At 34.1% G+C, this 23,940-nt stretch overlaps 1 protein-coding gene across 2 annotated transcripts in view; it reads left to right on the forward strand.

Moving 5' to 3' along the window:
* Positions 1-7,599: 7,599 nt before the first annotated feature.
* The window catches only part of LOC308343779 (cadherin-10), a gene marked incomplete at both ends in the record, with an annotated part of 110,054 nt that continues 93,713 nt past the window's right edge, over positions 7,600-23,940 (forward strand). For both annotated transcript variants that reach the window (XM_080804948.1, XM_080804949.1), the window contains one exon: positions 7,600-7,830. In XM_080804948.1, the coding sequence (XP_080661074.1) occupies positions 7,600-7,830 (231 nt within the window). The remainder of the gene's footprint in view (positions 7,831-23,940) is intronic.

Below are 23,940 nucleotides of genomic sequence, written 5' to 3' on the forward strand. Positions count from 1 at the left end.
CAGAAGAATAATGAAAACTCTCTGGTTGTAAAAATGAAATAAAATTGAGACAAAGATTTGAAAGTGTACATATAAAGGAAAACAATCTGTAGTATGAGCAGATTAATTACTGTAGTGCGCTGACTTGAATCAAACAGTTTCTTCTGATTAAAAAAGAAACTGGAAGAAAGCTGATTATTTGGAAATAATAATGATCTTTCTGTAGTCACCTTATATTGTATTTTCCCATCATTGTAACATGCTATATTAAACAGGAAAAAGTCATGAACATGTTCTGAAGATGATTTAGGTTTAGAGAGGTCTTTGGGTTTTTCTGTTCAAAGTGTGTGGTCCAGCCTCATTGGCATTACCGGGGAGCTTGTTAGAAATGCAGAAGCTTGTGCTCCACCCAAACTTACTAAACGAGAACACTGACATCTAACCAGAGCCCTAGGAGATGTGAATTTACATTAAATGTTGCCAAGCACTGATCTAAAGGAATGACAGGAATGCAGAATGCTAAGAGATGGTTCAAAAATTTTTAAACTTCATGTGATATTCATACTAAGTGATTTTTGAGATTAAAATAAGGTACTGTGGTGTTGAAAAAATTTCTTGAAAATAAATTTGTTAACTGGAAATGAATATAGAATTTCATTAATTTTTAACATTTTCATATCAGGAAATAGTTTAACTGTGTCGCAACCCACTTAATTCCTTCTGATTATAATTCTGTTTACAATTTCAAACAAGTATAACTCCCTTACATTATATTTTCATATTCTAAAATTTAGCTTTTATTTTTCACCATAAGTAATCTAACCTGTTCAGAAAAACTCTTATACTTATTGCTTAATTCAGGAATGTTCAGTTATGCATGTAACAATTCACTAGTGAGGGAAATTCAACAGACTATAAATATCTAGACATGATTTAGAATTATGTATTAGTGAGGGAGTAGTATATGTATGTAAAAAGTTACATGTCAGACTTTAAATGAAATAAACAATTGGAAATAATGTAACATATTTTTTAAAAAAAAAATCACCTGGTTCCAGACATTACAATGAACTGTAAAGTTCAGATGTTATCTTCCTGGTAGTTAGACATGTTAAAAATTTTTAATTGATTTGGGTCTTGGTGAAGTGGGTTTTGGAAAATTAATTTAGCTAACACCCTGTAGGATATATTACAAAGTAAAAAAGATGAAGGTAAAGGAAATTTTGTTAGTTTGATAGTATACACTTTCTGCATGAAATAATGATGATTTAAATAGTGTGTTGGCACAGGGCGCCTGGGTGGCTCAGGGGGTTAAGCCTCTGCCTTCGGCTCAGGTCATGATCTCAGGGTCCTGGGACTGAAGCCTGTGGGGAGCCTGCTTCCCCCACCACCCCTCTCTCTGCCTGCCTCTCTGCCTACTTGAGATTTCTCTCTGTGTCAAATAAATAAATAAAATCTTTAAAAAAAATTATATAAATAGTGTGCTGGCACATAGTATGGGGGGTGGGAAGAGCTGAAAGCCAGGAAGAAAAAAACAAAAGCAAGAGTATATATTGACAGACCATGTTGGAGATACACTTGATTTAATGAAAGTGTCAAAGATGCTCCGTATTTTGAGTCAGGTTAGTGGAAGAGTAATTGTTTGTGGCATCTATAATGAAGGAGCAAGGTTTTGAAAATGCTAATAACTGGGCTTGTAGCTACAAAGAACATACCTAGGAAGAATTAACATTGGACAAATTAACTGTTGGTTTGTTTCCTATAATTTCCTATTTTTATTTTGTGTGTGTGTTTATAAGTTGTTCTTTTTTTTTTCTTACACTATTTTTAGGTTTCTAAGAAATTTAAGAGGAAGGTACAGAGATTCCTCATATACCCACTGCTACCACACATTCATAGTCTCTCCCATTATGAACATTACTTACCCGAATGGTATTTTTTTTTTTTTTTTACCAAGGATGTCCTTGGACATTCAACCATGTCCAATCTACTAATAAGCCTATCAAAGTCCTTTTTCATTTGCAGTACAGTTTATTTATTTATTTATTTATTTTGTCTCTTGAATTTCATTTTAGTCCTTAGGATTTCTATCTCTGCTTACATTGCCCATCTGTTCTTGTATACTATCTACTTCATGCATCAGAACACCTAACATATTAATCATAGTTGCTTTAAATTCCAACTCTGATAATTCCAACAGTCCTGTCATGTCTGATTCTGATGTTCACTGTGTCTCTTCAGTTTGTGATTCTTTACCTTTTTGTATGCTTTATAATTATTACTTTTTTAAATAACTGGACACATACGGGGAAATGGAACTGCTATAAATAGTCCTATAGTAATGTGATGGGTTACGTGCAGGGTCAGGGGAGGCCTACTATAGCCTGTGGTTAGTACTCTCACTTAGTGAGCCTGTGAGCTATGCCCTTGGATTGTGAACTTCACAAACATTTCTCATTTTTTTCCTTCTGTAGGTGAAACGTGATGACTAGATAGAACTGAACCATATATTTCCCTTCCCCCAGGTCAATTAGGCTTTGATAATACTCCAGTAAATTAGGCTCTGGTTAACTAGTTTCCCCTGAGGGCAGACCTTGTTAGGAAAAGAATGATCTAGGCCTTTCAAAATGTTTTCTACTCCTCCAGTTGAAAACATAGGGGATTTTTCTCAGATTTTACTGTAGGAACCTGGTCAGGCTGCTGCAGGTAAATCTCGTAATCCTGAGGAGGCCCGGCCCCATCCCTAGATGGCCCTGTAGGTTTTCAGTTTCAGAGTTGTATGCAGTTAAGCCTCCAGTAATTTGTCCGTTCCAGTTCAGGTTTCCTGTATGATTACGGGTTCCAAAATGGTTTCTGCTCTTGAGTCTTTGCTGCTAAGTCTCGTCTCCTTCATTCATCCGTCTGTCTCTCCAATCTCAGGAGTACGAGTTTGCCCAGAGTCCACCTGTGGATCTCATGGATCCGGAAGAGTTGATTGGTCGGTCTGTTCAGCTTTGTGTTGTTGCGTTGGAGTGGTAACTTCAGGCTCCTTACTTGTGGAACAAAAAAGATTATTCTTTCTGATTGCTAAGTAACATTCTTTTGTACAGAAATACTATAATTGGCTTATCCATTCACCTGTAATGTTTGGTTTGTTTCCAGGTTTTTTGCTATTATCCATAAATTTTTATATACCTTCATATACAACGTTTTAAAGATTTATTTATTTATCTGAGGGGGGAGGGGCAGAGGGAAAGAATATTCGAGGGGACTCCCCACTGAGCTTGGAGCCCAACCTGGGGTGGGGGTGGGGGTGGGGGGCTGGATCTCACAACCCATGAGGTCATGACCTGAACCAAAACCAAGTCGGACACTCAACTGACCTGAGCCACCCAAGTTTTAGATGAGCACATGTTTTCATTCTTCTTTTATAAATATCTGGGAGCAGACCAGATTATATTGTAGATGTATTTTTATGATTTTAAGCATCTGCCAATCCTATTCCTGCTGTAACAACTTAGCACAAACTAAGTGGCTTACCCCAACATAGATTTATCGATTGCATATCTAGAGGTCAAAGTCTAAAATTAAGTTGTCCAAGGGGCTATGCTCCATCTGGAGGCTCTTAGGAGAATCCACAGATGTCTTTTTTTTTTTTTAGCTTCTAGGCTTCCTGCATTCTGGCTACTGCCCTCTTACTCAAGACACTCCGACCTCTTCTTTGATCTTATCTCCTGCTCTTGACCCTGATCCTCCTGCCTTCCTCTTACAAGGATCCTTATGATTACAGTGATCTCACCTGAATAATCAGAGGACTCTGATGAATCTCTACAACCTTGCAGTTACTACCATCTGCAAAGTCCCTTTCACCTTACAAAGTAATATATTCACAGGTTCCACAGGTTCCAGGGATTAGAATGTGAATACGTTTGAGGGGCCATTATTCAACCTACCACTTTGTCTGCCAAGGACATTGTACTATTTTACATTCCCATCAGTAGTGTAGAATAGTTCTACTTCCTCCACATCCTCACTAACACTTGTTAATAGTCAAGCATTTTAATTGGCTTTTCTTAAATAATGAACAATGTTGGATATGTTTTCATGTACTTTTTGCTTTCTATGTTTTTAGGTAAAGTATCAGTTCAGCTTTTTTCCCCATTTATTTATTGGGCTTTGTGCTTTTATTCTTGGATTTTGAGCATTCTTTGTATATTCTAGATATGCCTATAATCAATTATGATTTGCAATCTGTTATTAAATATTTCTGTTTTTTCCCCCTAAAATATATTTTAGACATATTTTAATGATCTTAGATCAGTATTAAATAATGCATTTTACCATGTTCAACCTCATCAAGTTGTATATGTTAAACATATACAACTTTTTGCATCTCAATCATACCTCAAGAAAGTGGTTTAAAAATAAAAATAATATAGCAACAAAAACATGGAAGTATTAGGGTTATATTTCACAAAAAATGAGCAATATTTGTATACTGAAATCTAGAAAACATTACTGAGATGAACTCATCAGTATAGAGATATACAGGGTTTATAGGTCAGAAGAATCATGTTGCTATGATGTCCATTTTCCCCAAATTCATCTAAAGATTCAATGCAATCCCCATCAAAATCCCCACAGGTTTTATATAAAAATTTCAAGGTAATTATGATTTTTTAAAGATTTTATTTATTTAGTTGCAAGAGAGAGAGCATGAGTGCGGGCATGGGCAGAGGATGAGGGAGAAGCAGACTTCTGGTGAGCAGGGAGCCCAGAATGGGGCTTAATCCCAGGACCCCATGATCATAACCCAACCCAAAGACAGACGTTCAACTGTTTAACTGACTGAGCCACCCAGGTGCCCTGAGGTAATTACAAAATTTAAATGTAAAAGGCAAAACAACTAAAATAATAAGTACACACACACACACACACACACAAATTAAAAGAGGAGCAAATTTGAAGCACTAACATTATCTGATTTCAAGATTTATAAATTACAGTAATCTGAATGGCTCAGTCAGTTGAGTTTCTGCCTTAGGCTCAGGTCATGATCCCAGAGCCCCATCAGGCTCCTTGGTCATTGGGGAGCCTGCTTCTCTCTCTCCCTCTGATGCTTTCCCTGCTTGTGCTCTCTCTCTCAGATAAATAAATAAAATCTTTAAAAAAATAAATTACAGTAATCAAGATAGTGTGCTATTGATATAAAGTTGGGCAAATAGATGAATGTAATGAACTAGAGAGCCTAAAAATAGACCCACACATACGTAGACATACTGATTTTTGACTAAAGCACAGAGGTGATTCAGTGGAGAAAGAATGGATTTTTCAACAAATGGAGCCTCCAGGAACTGGATATTCATAAACCAAAAGAAGAACTTCAATTCATATCTGACACCATATACAAAACTTGATTTAAGTTGGATCATAGACTTAAATGTAGAAACTAAGACTATAAAACTTTGAAAAGAGAACATAAGAGATAAATTTTCTTGACTGTAAGTTAGGCAAAAATTTTTAGATATGAGACCCAAAGCCCAATGTACTAAAGAAAAAAAAATCATAAATCAAAATAATCAAAATTAAAAACTATTGCTTTTTAAAATTTTACTTAATCTTGTTATTGTTTGAAATGGCTTTATCAAATCATATTTATGTATAATATATTTTAAACATATTTTAATAATATTAAATCAGTATTAAATAACACATTTCATAATAGACCCTTCAGACATTCAAAGATAGAAACCACAGCAATGATGAAAAAAAAGATCCCACGTCTATGTGGAGCTCCAATTATTTACCTACAACTTTTATAGGTAGCCTCTCCACCTACTCCTTCCCCAAAATATTGGTGCTTAAGCTTTTAAAATTATAGATAATGTTATAATTGCATTAAGAATGTTCACCAATATATCATATAGTTGTTGAGATTTTTTTTAATGAATAAAAGAGAGATGAGAATGATTGTTGCTTCAATAAATGTTAAAGCTTTGACAGAAAAAAGCAGGTAGTCTGAATGACACACTTTCTTCTACCTCTTAGGAACAGTGTATGTTTCCGGAGAATACCATCTATCATGCCCCGTTACATAAAAAGACAGACATTGCTTTGGTAAATGTTCCTATTACTTAGAATCCAATCAATTTAAGTTTCTGTACAGTCAGTGCTTTGTAATGTAAAATCATTTTACGTATCAGATAATTTCTATACTCAAAGTGTAGCATGACATGTCGTTGCTTTAATACAGTTTACATCTATCCTGTCGAATGTTCCCCATGCTGTCAAGAGCTCCACTGTCATTTAATACACTCAAGGGAAATACTGCTTCACCATTTATCTTATTTGTAAAAGCATGTTTGCATTAACCTTTAAATCTTCTTAATAAAACAAAACCAAAAAAAGTAAACAGATTGCTTACAGATCATCGTGGATGAGAGCATAAATGTCAGTGCCTATGCTGGAGTCCTTAGAATATGTTGCCATGTTAGAGAAGAGGAATTCAAGCCTTTTGGTCCCAAACCACTTTTTTATAACAAATATTTTATCATGTGCTGAAATAAAATTCGTGCCTAACAGAAAACAAACAAACAAAAACAATCTACAGGGAAGATTTTGAAGTAAAAATAATATTGTTAGGATTGACAATAATCTAAATGAAGAATAAAATAACTATGATTTCAAAATATGTGTTTCCATACATAAATATAGAGGCATAGCCATATAGAAAAGGGGATGGTACCTAGATTTTTGAATCAACTTACAGTGTATTCATTCATTCAATTCAAATGTTTATTGATCATCTTTGTGCAAGAGTCTGTTGAAGACACTTATTACAGCAGCTAAACAAGCCATGTGATTGTAGCAGGGAGACAGAATATATCCCCAATAAATAAATAAAGCATTTGTAGTATATCCATATATATGGAATATGAGGGGAGGTTTCAAGAAGGTCCTGAAGGAGGCAGAAAATAGAAATACAGTAGCAAAATAAAACCAAATAAAATCACATGCCCCTACCTCTACCTCCATACTTTCTCCCTCACCCCGTCTAAAAAAATAAATAAATATATAAAAATTTGAATATCCTTGCATTGTACAACAGATGCATATTTTCTATAGTTTTTTTAAGTCACTATTTTGTTTTCAAGGTTTTAATTTATGTAAAGTTACTCTGAAAAAAATTAACATACAAAATTAACTACATCTCTGCTTTATGTAGGTATTACAATTCCTGAAAACTATTATGACAAAAGACAAAATAAATGAGAGCAGAATACATCCCTTCCTTAGAATTTGCTTGAAAGAAGTTATTTACCATTATCTTTTCTTAAATTTAAGCATGGTACTAGACAAGTAACATCTCCCAAAAACTACTCAGTATTTTATATAAAAGAGGGAAAGTAAATATTTTGGTTGCTATTAGTTAATCTTTATCACTTTAAGGTTAAAGTGACAGGTAACATTCAAAATGTTGTCCACTGACTTTTTTTATTTGTTTGTTTGTTTGAAGCTTTTGGAAACATGTCCAAAACGTTGATGAGATGTTGGAAACCAGTTGAAACACAGTAAAATTCAACCCAATAAAATAAGACTGCTTTCTCTTCATCCACGTTGGAAATTGTCAAGAAGTGAACTATGACAATATATCAATTTTTGGTACTATTTCTACTCTGGGTATGCCTGCCACATTTCTGTTCTCCAGAGATAATGTTCAGAAGGACTCCTGTGCCCCAGAAAAGAATTTTAGGTGCACGGGTGCCTAGGAGTGATGGCAAAATTCTGCATCGTCAAAAACGTGGTTGGATGTGGAATCAATTTTTCTTACTGGAAGAATATACAGGATCTGATTATCAATACGTGGGCAAGGTAAGTCTGCATTGAAATGGCAAATATTTAAATTCTTTCTTTATTATGTCTTAGGAAAATTTGAGGGTTTTAAGATCATCATTCCCATGAATTTGATTCTCTAATCCTGAAGTAATTATTGCTTAAAGAATACAAATTATAGTTTGAGAAAATATGGGATACATAAATACAGCATGATAAAGGTAGCGATTCATTTGCTAGAATTAATTCTGTCCATTTGCTTATGGATTAATGAAGCACTAAAAATTGCACTTTTAGAATTCGTAGTTAGAAATCAATGATTGTGAGAAAACTATATGTCAATGTAGCCATTTAAAATGACTATATTTCACACTGCTCTTGATTTCAGCAAGGAAGAAAAGACATTTAGGAATTGTTTAATATTCTACAGAGTAAAAAAGCAAATGTCATTAAAAGTATGACCTAAGACCCCCCAAAATAACTTTTTTATAATTATGAAAACTTATTTCAGATATGGGTGTTACTTATTTTTCTCAAGTGTCACTATGGGCACCTTTATATAAAGGAAAAATAAGTAAAAGACAAGCAGGTAGAAGTAGCTTACTTATTGTTATATGTGCACAGAGACAAGTTTTCATCTTATTCAATTATAAAAATTAGTGAGGAAAATTATTCGTGGTTGGGAGTGGAATGAAAAGTAACAATGGATGTTTCTATATACTACATTGTATTCATTTTCAGTTTTCTTTTTTGGATCTCTCTGAATTTACTAGAAGTTTGATAATGTCTTAAGAAAGAATTCATGTTCAGAAGCACCTGGGTTGCTCAGTGGGGTAAAGCCTCTACCTTCGGCTCAGGTCATGATCTCAGGGGTCTGGGATCCAGCCCCACATCAGGCTCTCTACTCAGTGGAGATATATATAAATAAAATCTTAAAAAAAAAAAAAAGAAAGACTTCATGTTCATAGTCATGGTTACTTTTATGGACCGTATGAAAATATATCAAAGAAAATGGAGAAATACACTAGCAAAATAAAATCAAATACAATCACATGTTAACACATCATTTATTAACACTGTAAACGTATGATCTATTACCATGATGGAGAACTTTGTATTAACTTAAACTTCAATAGCTTTGTTCAAATAATCAAAATTGTGCTAAAAGTTTTTATCCTCTAAGAAAAACTACTTTTCAACTATTTTTTAAAACAATTTTGAAAGTATTTTTCATTGATTTTAAAACACTTGGATATGTTTTTTTCATGTTCTAATTATTTCAGTCCTTTTTAAATGTCTGGCAATATGACAAAGATGACATTAAAGGTTAAATGTTACATTGACTAGAAGGAGAAGGAAAAGCACCAGCAATGTGACAATCTTATGAGAAAGGCCATCATAGCCAGACTTATCACAGGTCACATCTGATGAGATGCCTAAAATGAGAGGGTTAAGGTGCATTTTATGGTTGCTACGATAGGCAACTTTAAGTTTATGAAAGCAATCACGTGAAAATGTAGTAACATAAATCTAGACCAAAGAAGCTATAAAGTAAATAGTTTCCTTTGGTTCTTCCTGAACATAGGACTTACTCAGAATATTTGCATGCCTTTTCCATCATCTAGTTCATTTTCATGAAGATTTAGTAAGTGTTGATAAATTACCATTACATTATATACTCTCACATGACAGTCAGGTGACTTATGTCCTTTCATTTCCTCTCTTCCAGAAGAATGTGAACACCTTGAGATCAAAGACCTTTACTTCATACTTCACTTTGTCTCTAGCTCTTTGAGTAGAGCTTGAAATTTAGTTGGTTGAATTGATCTGAGTTGCACTGAATTGAATTCCCAGGGTCATCTGGTACTACTTGGCTCTTTGTTGGGGAAAACTAGTCTAGAATTTAAATCCCTATGGGCAATTAAAGGTGGTAAATACTTGAGATATATGATCTTGATACACAACCCAAATTTTATTCTTCCTTGCTCTGCTTGATAAAAGCAAGTTAAAAACCTTAATTTAGATATAAACATACAGATCTGTATATGTCAAAAGGCAATGTACAATACTTTAATAAACATACATTAAAATGAGTATAAAAAATTCAAATCCCCTAAATATTATTTCTAACAGTATTTAGAATACATTTATTATATATTCATCTTTTCTTTCAGGAATTTCACTTCCAGTTTTTACTGTCTTTAAAGTAGGAATGTAATACTAATGCTAAGTGATTCAATGTCTAACTAGGTTAGTTTAGATGTAGTAGTAATACAAGTTCTAATTACTTGACATGTGGGAAGATGATAGACACCCCACTGTGGTGGGGAATATTTGGGGAACTCAGAATAAGAAGAGAGAAAAGAGAATTATACTGATGGAGTGAAGACAAGACTGAAAGCACGTATGTGAAAAGGGAGAACACTTTTTTAAATACTAAACAATCTGGGGCGCCTGGGTGGCTCAGTCAGTTAAGCATTTACATTTGGCTCAGGCTGAAGTCATGATCCCAGAGTCCTGGGATCAAGCCCCACATCAGGATCCCTGCTCAGCAGGGACTCTGCTTCTCCCTCTCCTACTCCCCCTGCTTGTGCACACACTTTCTCTCTGTGTCAAATAAATAAGTAATCTTTAAAAAAAAATAAGTACTATACAATTTGCCAACCTAATCCTATAAAGAATGGATGGCGTATAATTTCTCATATAAAAGTCCATTACTACTTGAGGGGTTAAAACAGAGGCGGAAAAAAACAATTGCTTCTCTCTGGGTAAAAGCGGAGGGAAGCTTAGGAAAAGCATGTAACCAACAGTCAGAGGAACTGAGATGTAACCTCATTTCTACCACTGTTTGTCTCAGAGTGATTAAGAAACCAAGCCAACCAAAACGAACTCAAAGTATTTCATCGTTCAGCTCTCAATGATCAAAATTTTCCTCTACATCATTCAGTCAAATGCACTTTAAACCAAAATATATTTGTTGTAAGTATTTTTATTTTTTTTATTTTCAGTGAGATAATCACAAAATTGACTTTACCTTCCATAAGAAGGGGTTTAAAACTTGAACTTCAAGTAATCTACTTCGTGTACTATATTGCTTTCATTTTGCAACCTTCTATAGTTGGATTGCTGTTTTCCAACTTAATATTTGAAAAACATTGTGATTATAAACTATTTTTATTAGTTTAAGCACAACTTATAATCACAGCTTCTTATGGTCTGATTCAGTTGCCCTGGACAAATAATTTTGAATCTCTAGTTTCCAAAGATTCAAATAAAATAAATAGTGACATTAAACTAGATACTCTTGAATTTACTTTAAGCTGTAACAGATATATAGTTCTAAGAGAAATACTAATTTTATTTACTGCAAAAATTTTGTCTGCATTTTATATAATTATTCTTAAATGGAGAAGAGCATGTTAAAATTAGATTTTTAATCAAAACCAGATACAGAGAAAAATCCTCAAACACCAAAAATTTAGTAACGTACTTGGGTAACAATAAACCTGATTCTGAGTCAGCATAGTTAGTAAGACAATTCACTCCCAGAAGTGAAAACATAATAATACTTTAAAAGTAATTAGAGTAACTGCCTACATTTATTGATTTAATGAAAACAACCAGGTGGTGGCAGGTGAGGAGGGTGCGACTGGCATCTAGTTGGCAGAATCCAAGGTTACTGCTGAAAAATCCTTCAATGCACAGGACAGACCTCCATAGAATTTTCTAGTTCGAAGCATAAATAGTGACAAGATGGAGAAATCCTGTCCTAGTTTGCCAGTCGTTTACATTTTCCTAAACAGCCTAGTTTTTATTTTAGTTCTTTCTGGGTTCCTGCTTCTGGACCTACTCTCAGTTTTAATTTTATTTCTTCCTTCCAGAGTTGCCATGAGTATTTGCTTTGTGAAACTTAGATTTCTTTCAAGGTCTCCTCTCCTTCATGTCTTATCTAATCCTTAGGCACACATTTGGCTCCAGCCTCTTGATCACCCTTCTCCGTAGACTTGTGGGCTCCACAAACCTACTAGGGATAAAGTATGCATTCATTATTTCCATAAATATGTAGAAGGCATACTTCTCATGTACTACTACTCTGTTACTGAGTACATGATGGCAAAAATAAGATTTCTCTGCTCACCAAGTATCTGTCTTTCAGAGAAGAGAAAATAATAAAGCTAACAGGATTTTATGGGGTCCTTTAATCTCTGATAAAGCAAAGAACCCAAAAGCCAAGAACAGAAAAATAAGTACCCAATATCGCCATGTTCTATGTCTTCAGGACTTGTAAGTGGAAATAAAACAGTTTTGGGATTTACATGACATAAATCAATGTTATTAAAAGTTGAGATTGGAGAGTCGAGGTATATACTTCTATTTTTTTTTTATTTATCTGTTTATTTTTTGTACAATGCCTCATAAAAATTGCTCACTGGAAATTTCTAGAAGAGAGATCTTCCAAAAATTGAAAAAAATGTGATCCATGAAAGAATAACCCAACTTTAAACAGAATACCAGAAATGCCAACTGTGCCCACCATATTGGACCATGTTCCTTTTGCCATATAGTTACAAATAAGTCAAACCTGGTTACAATGGAGATAGTGCAGTTGGGAGTAGGATAGAGACAAGAAGCTACCCCATACTCCCCACTGCAGTCTTTCTGGGGTGAACAGATCTGAATTGAGTATGTGGAAAAACTTAATGCTACATAGGAGTTCAGAGAATTGCAAACATTTTAATGGATTGAATGTTCTCTTCAGAGAGTTGGATATTCTAATAACTGTAATGATATTGTTCTTGAAACTAAAAATTCCAGGTGACTCCTTTTTTAAAATTCAAACATGACCAAAAAGACCTTATATTAAAAACAAATAAAAACAACAGAAAACTGTTTAACTGTTCAGTATATATAGACCTGATTTTAGTGGTGGGATGGGGGCTGGAGGAGTGTTGGTAGAGATCTTTTCTATTTGGACCTTATTAATTGCAGCCATTGAAAGAATGAGACATAAAACAAATAGCAGTAATTTTAAACAGAAAAAGATCTGGAAGAAAATAAATCAGGATGAGTTGATAGACATTGGCATAGACTCCTTTAGATGACATGGCTATAGACCTTCCTGACGAAGACACATTTGGACTTTTGGATGAATAGAGACATTATTTCTCTGATACATAAAGACCATGAAATGAAGCAAAAATGCAGTGGAGTTTTTAAGACCTTTTTACACTATTCCTTAAGCAAGAAGCAATAAAAGCATTTTTAAATAGTGGCATGCCCTGCAAAACATTGATAATGTTTTCCAGGCAGACCACCTCTTGGTTTTTAATTCTCAAAATGCATACAATATTTATATCTCTCAATACAATGATATTTCAGCCAGCAGTTATATAGGGAAAGTATGCTTACATTGTCAAAGCTCAGTATATTAACAAAGCAATATTTAGGAAGGTATTGAGTTGCATTCCAGATACACTTGCATTGAAGATAAAACTTCAAAACCACACATAGATGTTTTAAAGATGACAAAGTTGTCAAAAAGAATGTATATCTAAGATTTGTAAACACACAGAGAAGCCATGTTCATTCATATTAACCTTCAGATGATCAGGTAATACGGGTTTAAGTATTTTACATATTAACATTATAGCTTATTATTCTTATTACACAGGTCTTACTTTGGTTACTTTTTAGGAAACTGGTTTTGAGTTTAGGTGCCATGTGTGAGTATTCTGTTGTTGTTGTTTTCCTCATTTAAAATAATAGGAAAAAGGATCCCTTTTAGCAGTTTCAAAATATAGCAAAAATAGCAAAATGTCAAGTGTCAAATGTTGAATGTTAAAAAAAAGAACAAGATAAATAGAATTAAGTATGGGATACTCCTATCGAAATAACCACAATCATCCTTTTATTTATAAGTTCTTACTGATAGTAGTGAAAACATATTTTTACTACACTCTCCCATGAAGTTATTTACATGACGTGTTATCAAATATCAAGGTTACTCATGTATACATGTCATGACTTCATTTTATAACCTTCGTGAAACAACGCACACACACATACACAGACACACCCACCACCTAAACACATTTACCACACTCCGCTGCCCATACTGTCCTCGAGGGATTTGTGGGAAATCTACCCTCCCATTCTCCTTTTTTTCCCACTTGAGTTACTAACCCCGAAATGCTGTGAATGCTGTGATCTCTGCTCCCCCACCACAGCCTTCCTTTTGTATATTCCTGTCTCGTGTTCACCATTTTATTAATCCCTCCCCACAGAAGCTGCTGCTTCTCTTTCCGTTTCTTCAGCTAATCATACAGCATCTTTTAAAATCTACCTCCCTATGTTATATCCCTTGAACTTACTTTTATTAGTATATGTTTTAGATAAAAGATAATTATGGATTTATTTTCTAAATCGTTTTTTTCTGTGATGTTAGGCCAATGAATTCGTGAAGACTAGTAATACTTAGAAGTAGATACAAGTAGATATTATTCAAAATAATAATAGACTGATAATACAGAGTGACTCAAAATTTGCCTGTCAAAAAATTTTCGAAAAACTTTGCCTATTATATAAAAATAGTCAAATTCAAATAAAAATTTAAGTTACAGTTTGACCTGTAATTTTTCAAATATAAACTTTTAAGAAACATAATTATTTTATAATGAAGATTATATGAAAATTGAGTCGATTACTTTTAGCAAAAACACAAGAGAAATCTCTATAGATGAAAACATGTATTAAATCTCACATAAATCTGCTCAGCAGAAAGTATCTCAATGTAATTTATAAGTAGCAGGTGCATGTGTAATGGTCATGAAGCATGGGAAATTATTATTATAGTATTATGAATTTCTACCAAAGCCCTTTCATTTTCTTTCTTGGAGACAATACATAATTATATATTCAATTAAATTTTGTCCCCATTGTACTGAAGAATAATGTTCTTTTCAGTAAAGAAAATGAAAAAGTGGGATGGTATGTTAATGTTTGTTCATCAGTGTCTCATACTCGGGTATATGTTCACATCTTCAAACTCTCAGTTGCTTCTTATTAAAGCATGAAAAGGAAGGGACACTTTAATAAATTTTCTGAACTGAATTCTTAAATTTTCACATACTATAGTTACATTTTTACATTCATTTTATTAAAGAATGTTATTTAACTTTAATATTTTCTTTTATTATTACTACTAATGCCATTATTATTATTATTGTGATGTCAATTGGGTAACTGTTCCATGGCGTCTCATAATTGTGACTAAAAGCTAAAATACAGTATGAACATTTAAGTTTCCATGTGGATAGACTAAATTTGGAAAAGGGAGCAGAGGCCCCTGGGTGGCTCAGGTAGTTAAGGATCTGACTCTGGATTTCAGCTCAGGTTATGAGCTTGGGGTCCCTGGTCAAGCCACATGCGTGTGTGGGACTCTGGCTCAGCAAGGGTCTGCCTCTCTCCCTCTGCTGCCCTCCAACATGTGCACTCTCTCTCTCCCTCTCTCTCTAGCTTTGAAACAAATAAGTAAATCTTTAAAAAAGAAAAAGAAAAGGGAGGAGTAATTTGCAGGGATATGATATGATATATACACCTTTGGTTCTCTCTTTAGAACCCTAATCTTTAATAGGCAAAGGGTATTTTATGTAAATTTCAGATTCCCTCCTTAGGTAAAATTCTTTTTTTTTTTTTTTTAAAAGATCTTATTTATTTATTTGACAGACAGAGATCACAAGTAGGCAGAGAGGCAGGCAGAGAGAGAGGAAGGGAAGCAGGCTTCCTGCTGAGCAGAGAGCCCGATGCGGGGCTTGATTCCAGGACCCTGGGATCATGACCTGAGCTGAAGGCAGAGGCTTTAACCCACTGAGCCACCCAGGTGCCCCTCCTTAGGTAAAATTCTTTAACTTCACATGCTAAACCTTACTTTATGTGTCTATAGATTATATAAAACTATTAAATTTAGAATTTTAAATTAAGATGTTAACTCTCAGCCCAGTACTAAAATTATTTTACCAAGTAGGAAATTCTACCAAGTAAGAACATGTACTATTATAGACATTTTTCTTAAGGAACATATCCCATTTTGGCTGCTGTTTAGCATAAATTCCATCAGTGAACTTCGTAGTTCAGTGTTGTGTCTTCCAAGTACCCCCAAAAAGCTCTGAGACCACTGAGCTTTCCAGTTTCCCTTGATACCAATTTTGTCACAAACCTGCATCAAATCTAGCGCCAAATTTAGTTTGTACATATGTGTTTGACTCTTCTGAGTCTAGCAGAGCAGAAGGATAGAGTTGTGAGTTGTGAATGGCCCAAGCTTCTGCATCCTTGATGGTCAAATTGAAGGGAAACAATAAAGAGATAAAGTAAAGATCAAGGACATGACTTTTGATAAGAAATAAAGTAACATAGAGGTAGAGGCAGAGGAGGAGAAGCTGGATGGTGGGAAAGAGGAGTGAGACTAGGATTATTATAAAGGTCAAAGAAGAGAAAAAGCTCCAAGGAACAGGTGACTAATCTTGTTGTGGAAAGCAAACACAACCGAAAGACAAGTGTAGCAACTTAAAAAACAGTGTGGACCGAGGAGAGAGTTACTCTCATAATCTGAGATGAATGGCAGTCAGATAGGCAGCCTTGGTTTAGAAAGAAGAAGGCAACACAGCGGTTTCTCATAGGCATATTATCAACGAGACAAAATAAATGAAGAGTGAGAGATATTTTGAAATGAGGAAGAGCTAGAGATAAGATATTATGATGTGGACAGAAAGAGATGTGAATATGCACAACAGATGGGCTCACTTTGCTTATTAAAAGTTAGGATTGAAGGGGCAGTAGGCTAAGCATCTGCCCTCTGCTTGGGTCACCATCCCTGGGCCCTGAAATCAAGTTCCACATTGGGATCAGTCTCAGCAGGGAGTCTGTTCCTCCCTCTCACTCTCCCTCTGTGCTCTCTCTCTCTTTTTAAATCTTAATATAATTTAAAAAATTATAATTGAAAATATCTGTGAAATTGACAGCATCACACATAATCATAATCACCAAACAAAAAGAGTATTCTCACTTAAATCACCAACAGAAGTGAAACGATTAAAAAAACCACCTTTCTTGCCACAAATATTTAACACACTTCTGGAACCAAAAAAAAAAAGGTGTAAATGTTATCACATATTGTTTTATGATATAAATTTATAATAATCTGAAAAATCCTGATATATCCTGATAATGATAATTATAAAATTTATTTTATTTATGACTATTTAATATTCTAATAATCACATCAGGTAGTTTTTATTATCTCTCATTTACAAGTAAGAAAAATATGTCCTTATTGTCTAAATAAGTCACCTAAGGGCACCAATCAGGAAACTTGTAGAACTGAAGTTCTAACCCAGAAAGTATGACTCCAGACTATACTCTATCCCCTATTACACCTCATTACACCATTCTTGTTGTTATTAATATTATGTGTGTTACTTCACCAAAAAAATTGTATTCTTATTTAAGGAGTACAATGATGAGCATGTTAGCTGAGTTTTCTGAATGATATCAACAGAAAACGACAATTGTGTATGTAACAGGGATATTCCTTTTTCTTTCTTTCTTATTATAAGATTTTATGGATTTATTTATTTGTGAGAGAGAGAGAGAGCATAAGCAGGGGGAGGAGCAAAGGGAGAGGGAGGAGCAGACTCCTCACTGAACAGGGAGCCCAACGTGGACCTGGATCCCAGGACCCTGCCAAACCGACTGAACCACCCAAGTGCCCAGGGATATTTCTACCATATCATAAAGTCAAACTTATTTTGTCGTGTGTTTATTATTTAATTTATATATGGAATTGGTAATGCATTCACCTTGTATAAAATTTAAAGGGCAAAACAGAGTATTCTGTTAAAACTAAGTCTCCCACCATGATCCTTATACAGCCATAGCTCTTTTCCTAAGAACCAATTGCATTTACCAGGTGCTTTTTGGCAGTGGGTATATGTTTCAAGAGACATTATAGAATTACATGTAAACACACATGTATGATGTATGTTTTTACATAAATGGTGATGTACTTTATGCAATTTTATATATTTTGAGTTTTTTTAACTTAGAAATACGACTTGAGAAGTCTCAGTTTCAGTACATAACACTTTGCTTCATTTAAAAAAAAAAAAAAACTTCAGTTGCAGCATAGTATTCTTTCCTGTGTATGTGTCATAAGTCATCATTTTCCTTTTGACTGGCATATAGTTATTTTAAAAAGATCATTTAGTAATAATACGAACTTAATTTAGACATTGCAGGTAAATCTTTAGGAATATGACTTAAAGTGGAGATGTTGAAGCAAAGTCTTGAGAAATTTTAAACATTTGTAGGTATTGCAAAATTACTCTCCAATAATGTTTCAATTTATCATACCAATTTAATGGTAACTATTTCTCCACAATTATATCAAATATCTGAATTATCATTTTTAAATTTTTCCAGTCTTATGAATGAAAACATTTTTCTCTTATTTTAAATAAGGATGAGTATTTCTTCATGTGTTTAAAGCGTTTTCCATTTATTTAAATGAGTGTTTATATATTTTACCAATTTTTCTACTGACAAGATAGGTTTTTTTTTATTTCTAAGTTCTTCTTATTAACTGACCTTTTTTTTTTAAATTTTCCAATGTAATCCATACAGAAGATTAAATAAAACACATGTCTACACTTTAGTGAATAAATATAAGTCAACGGAAATGGAAAACTGCTAACCTTATGAAACCCTGTCTATGGCTCTACTAACACCATTTCTCCCTTATGAAGGCATCTATAAGCTTCATTTAGTGTCAATAATGCCTTGCATTTCTTTACAGTTTGAACTTCTATGTGGCCATTCCTAAACCGAATAATAGAGCTTTAAATATTTCTGAAATTAGGTATAATCATTGTTCATATATTCTTTTGTGTCTTTCTTCTTTTGCTCATATAGGTTTATGAAATTAACCCATATTGTTATGCAGAAGATCTCTTTATATGAAGATGTTTGGATTTACTGATATACTATTAATAATGGAACTACGATGTTGTTCCTTCCTCCTAGTTTTGCATATTACTAGCAATGCTTCTTTAAACATCTGAACATGCATCCTGATACATATGTATATTGAATAAGTTTAGAGTATATAATTAGGGGTAAAGTTGCTGATCTATATACTGTGTGTCTAGCTTCAATTTTTCCAGATGGTGCCATCTTAGTTTCCTAAATTTTAACCAATACACACTCCCACTGACAGTATATGAGAGTTTCTATTACTCTAGACATACATACTTGTTATTTAAAAATCACACCACCCCCCCCCCCCCCCGCCTTGGGCACCTGGGTGGCTCAGTGGGTTAAAGCCTCTGCCTTAAGCTCAGGTCATGATCCCAAGGTCCTGGGATCGAGCCCCACATCGGGCTCTCTGCTCGCCGGGGAGCCTGCTTCCCCGTCTCTCTCTCTGCCTGCCTCTCTGCCTACTTGTGATCTCTGTCTGTCAAATAAATAAATAAAAATCTTAAAAAAAAAAAAAATCCCCTCCCCCAAATCTAGTGGTTTAACTTGCATTTTCCTAAATAATAGTGAGATTTCATTTCTGGGAAAACGTTTTTCAAGTGTTTTACCGATTATTTCTTTAGGTCAGCTGTTCCTTTCCTAGGGATTGCTTCATCCCCAAATCCATAATGGGTGTGGAGCAGGCACCTCATTATTTCACTAGGTCACATCACTATGTCATGAAGCTCATATTTTTAGTGGAAAATGCAGGAAAGTTAAAATAAACATAATAAATATATTACTCTGACAATGTGTTAAAAGATGAAGCTATCAGAAAAGAAGAGATAAAACAAGGGGTGAGGTAGGGGATGAGACATAGTGGGTGGTGGTGATCAGGTATTTCCTCACTGAGAAGGTGATATCTGAGCAAAGGATTCGAAGGAAGTTAAAAAGGTAACTAAGCAGTTATCGGTGGAGATACATATATATATATGCATACACATATATATATATATATATTTATTTTTGCATAAAGAATAAATAGTTCTTGCAAACACGCCAATCAGGAGGTTCCTTGTGAATATTCAATGAGGAGGGCAAGAAAGTGAGTGTGGAACAAAAGAATCAAGAAACAGGTGGTGGAAAGGGAAGACTGAGAGGTAATGAGATGCCCAGATCTTGTAGAGGATGGTAGACAGAACAATAGCCCCCAAAGATATCCATATCTTAATTGTAAAAATTTGTGAATATGTTATTTTAAATAGCAAAACAACACTATGCAGCTATAATGAGATAAAGGACATTGAAATTGGGAGAGTTGGCTGCTTTATTCAGGTGATCCCAGTGTAATCATATGGAAAGAGGCAAGAGACTCAAAGTCAAATAGAAGGTGTAACAGTGGAATTCGAGGTTAGGGTGATGAGCTTTGAACATGGAGAGAGTGGTGCAAGCCAAGGAGTGCAAAAAGCCTCCAGAATCTGGAAACTGTGAGGAAATACCTGAAGACTCCAGTACGAATGGAGCCCTGCCAACACCTTGACTTTAAAGTTCTGATTTCCAGATCTATAGGAGAATTAATTCGTGTGGTTTTGAGCTACTGAGGTTGTGGGGATTTGTTGCAGCAGCAATAGGCAACTATGTGTGGACAGGACCTTGTAGGTATTCTGACTTTTATCCTGAATGGAATGGGAGGATCTTGCACAATTTTTAGCGGAAGACTGTCATTACATGAATTACATTTTAAAAATATCATTCTGGCTTCTGGCTTTAAAGTTGATACAAGAGAAATTTCTGCACTGTTTGTTATACATGGAGTGTTAGGGACTGTTGTGTATGACTCAAAAAAATTTGGCCCAAGCAACCAGAGAGATGGATTTTCTTTTACTTGAAGTAACAGAGCAGTAGGACTAAGAACTATGTTTATCTTTAGATGCATTAAAACAAATGGAGTTTGGGGAGTTTATATAAGTTCAGGAAGGAGTTTTAAGCTGGAACCTCTCAGGAGTCATCAGCCTATAGGTGATATTTAAAAGCATGGGACTATGATATCAAGAAAGTGAGTGTAATGAGAAGAGAGAACATAGGGCTGTTTTCAGGGGCAAACCCACTTTGAGATGCATGTGAGGTAGAGGAGGATATGTAGGGAGAGATGAAGAACCAACAATGCAATGGAGATGAATGTTCCGTGAACTGGAAGGAACACTAAGAGCCTGGGGGTCTTAGAATACAGGTGAAGAAAATGTTTGGAGGAGAGAATATTCTAACTATGTTGACAGTTACTGGAATATCAAGTATGTTGAGAGTTTTGAATACTAACTTTGGAGATTATAGGTGAACTTGTGTTATGGTTTTGATGATATGGTCATTCCGAATTCTTCCTGCAATGGATTAAAAGGGAATAAAGTGAGAGAAATTGGAGCAAGTACATGCCAGCAACTCTAGAGAGTCTTTCGATAGAGGAGCAATGTACGCAGTAGTATCTGGCAGGAGAAACGTTACTAGGATCAAGAAAAAAAGAAAGGAATTTTTCTTTTGTCTTTCTGCAAGAAACCTCTGATGATAGATCGAATAAATGATATGAAATGGAGGATCTTTATTTTGTTCATGATTTTTTTTTTAGAGTTCAACATTTTACTATTAATTGTGAAGTTTTTTAGGGTTGTTTTTCAAAATATTTTTATTATGCTAAAGACTGCTTTATGTTCCAGTATGCTTTGTTTTTAAGTCATACATGAATATGAAATGCTATCAAATATATTTATTATGTATCTATTGTATATATTTATTATGTATCTATTGAATTGTTGATATTGTTGAATTGATATAATAGCTTTCAATTGTTGAATTGATATAATAGCTCTCCATTATTGTATTCCATTTGCTCTTTTTTTTTTTAAATTCTACTGTTATAAATCATGTACTTTTATCTAAGATATCATCTTGTGAAATTTCTTTGGATCTATTCCTACCATATTTAGATATCAAAGTTATGATAATCACATAAAATGAGATGGGAAATACTATACTTTTTCCATTACCTTCAATAATTTATGTGTGATTGAATTATTGCTTTCATGAATGTTAGCTAGAATTCATTAAAAATACCCTATGATAAGTAGTTTTATTATTAAAAAAAACCTGGGCTCTTATTTTCCTTAACCCTCATAGGGATACTCAGGTTCCCTTTCCTTCTTAGTTTCTGTAAGTTGCACTTTTGCCACCTATTAAATCTTTCTTGGAAGAAATAAAATAATGCAGGAAGGAGTCTCCAAAAGACTTTTAAAAATATATTGTTTTATTTAAAAACTATTTTAGTTTTACAGGAGAGTTGTAAAAGTATAGAGAATTTCTATTAACTGCACACCCAGATTCCTCTATTGCTAAGATTTTAAATTACTATAGTATTTTGTAAGTAACGAATAATATGTATACATTATTATTAACTGCACTCAATACTTCATTAAGATTTCATTATGTCTTTCCTAATGACCATTTTCTATTTTAGGATCCTAACAGGAGACCCCATTGTATTTGATTATCATGTGTTAGGCTCCTCTGGACCGTGGAAGTTCTCATGTTTCTTTTGATTTGATGACTTTGACATTTTTGAGGTGTACTAATCAGGTATTTTAGAATGTCTGTAGAATGTCAGTAGAATGTCTGTCAATTGGATTATCCAGATATTTTTCTCAAGAGTAGACTCTGGTTATGGGTTTTGGAGATACTGATGACCACAGAGGTCAAGTGTCATTCTCAGCATCATATCACAGCCTGGACGAATGCACAATTTATAAATTATTAATTCCAAAAAATAAAAAATTAAAATGTTTACAGAAATGCTATTTACAAAACAATAGATGGGAACCTATCCAAACCCCCAATGACTGTATAATGACTAAGTCATTAAGATATCTCAGCACAATATCGGGCTTGAACAAGTCTTAACAAATACACAAACTATAAAAGCACATGGAAATGTGGCTGGGAAACACTATTTCCATTGTGAAAAATAATGATATAAAATAGAGTGCATGCACTATTTACAATTAAGTGAATATCTATGTCTGCTTATTCATAACCATTTATACAGTCATTTAATAAATGTGTACTTCCTTGAGCACCTACATTCTTCTCATCATATACATGATAGAGGGTGAGCATCTTTTATGCTCTAGCAGGTTCTCACACTCTTTGCTGTTTGTTGTTGTAAAATATCTTTAAGAATTTCTTTATTCTGTAGGTGAACTAGAGGCTGGGCTGTACAAGTATCACAGAATACGTTAGTACTCTTCATCTCCAACGTGAATTATACTATCATTGTCTTTTATGTTCCTTCTTTGCTTTAGATTTATGTATTTTGTATTCTATTCACTGTTTCTTCTTAGATCTCAGACATACATTTAGGAATCAGTTGCCCTTATATGTATTAATACGTACAGTGGTGATGATATCTTCAGCTTTGTTTATCTGATGATACTTTTCTGGCCTTGTGCTAAAAAGCCAGTTTTTGCGGGTATAAAATTTGAGAATGGCAACCACCTCAGATAACATTTTTCTGTCTCCTGCGTTATTAATGAACTGTTGCTATTGAGAAATCAGCTGACAGTCTACCTCCCCTTTGAAGATAACTAAATTATTTTTGTCTGCGTGCTTTGAAGTTTTTATCTCAGAGTTCTCTGGTTTACTTGTATATTTTTAATCTGGCTCATAATATTGGTGAGGACCAGCCTGTAGTCAAAGCTTCTCATGGTCAGTTGTTTTATCTTCACCTTTACTATTCATGCATTGACTTTCCTTTATTCCTAGAGCTTCATTTAAGGTAAATTTCTCTCCAGTTCTATAGCATGAGCAGCTGTTCATAGCTGTTTAATTTTTGCGTGTTGAATCTATATCTTTGGCCTTGAATGGTGTGCCTGTTACCCAAGGCAGGCCACAAAACTGAAAAGTGAGTTTTCATGTATAAACATATTCTCATAGAAAAAAGAGCTTTATGATCTGTTGTTCTACTAACTGATCTAGGTTTCTACTTTCCATTAGATTTTGTTGCTATATCTTGTCTTCATTACTTTTACTGAACTACTGTTTATATTCTCTCCAGCATTTTAAATTGTTTTCAACATAAGTTTTTCTCAAGCAATTTCT

This window comes from Martes martes, assembly GCF_963455335.1.
Source record: "Martes martes genome assembly, chromosome: 5".
In the NCBI taxonomy this organism is placed as follows: domain Eukaryota; kingdom Metazoa; phylum Chordata; class Mammalia; order Carnivora; family Mustelidae; genus Martes; species Martes martes.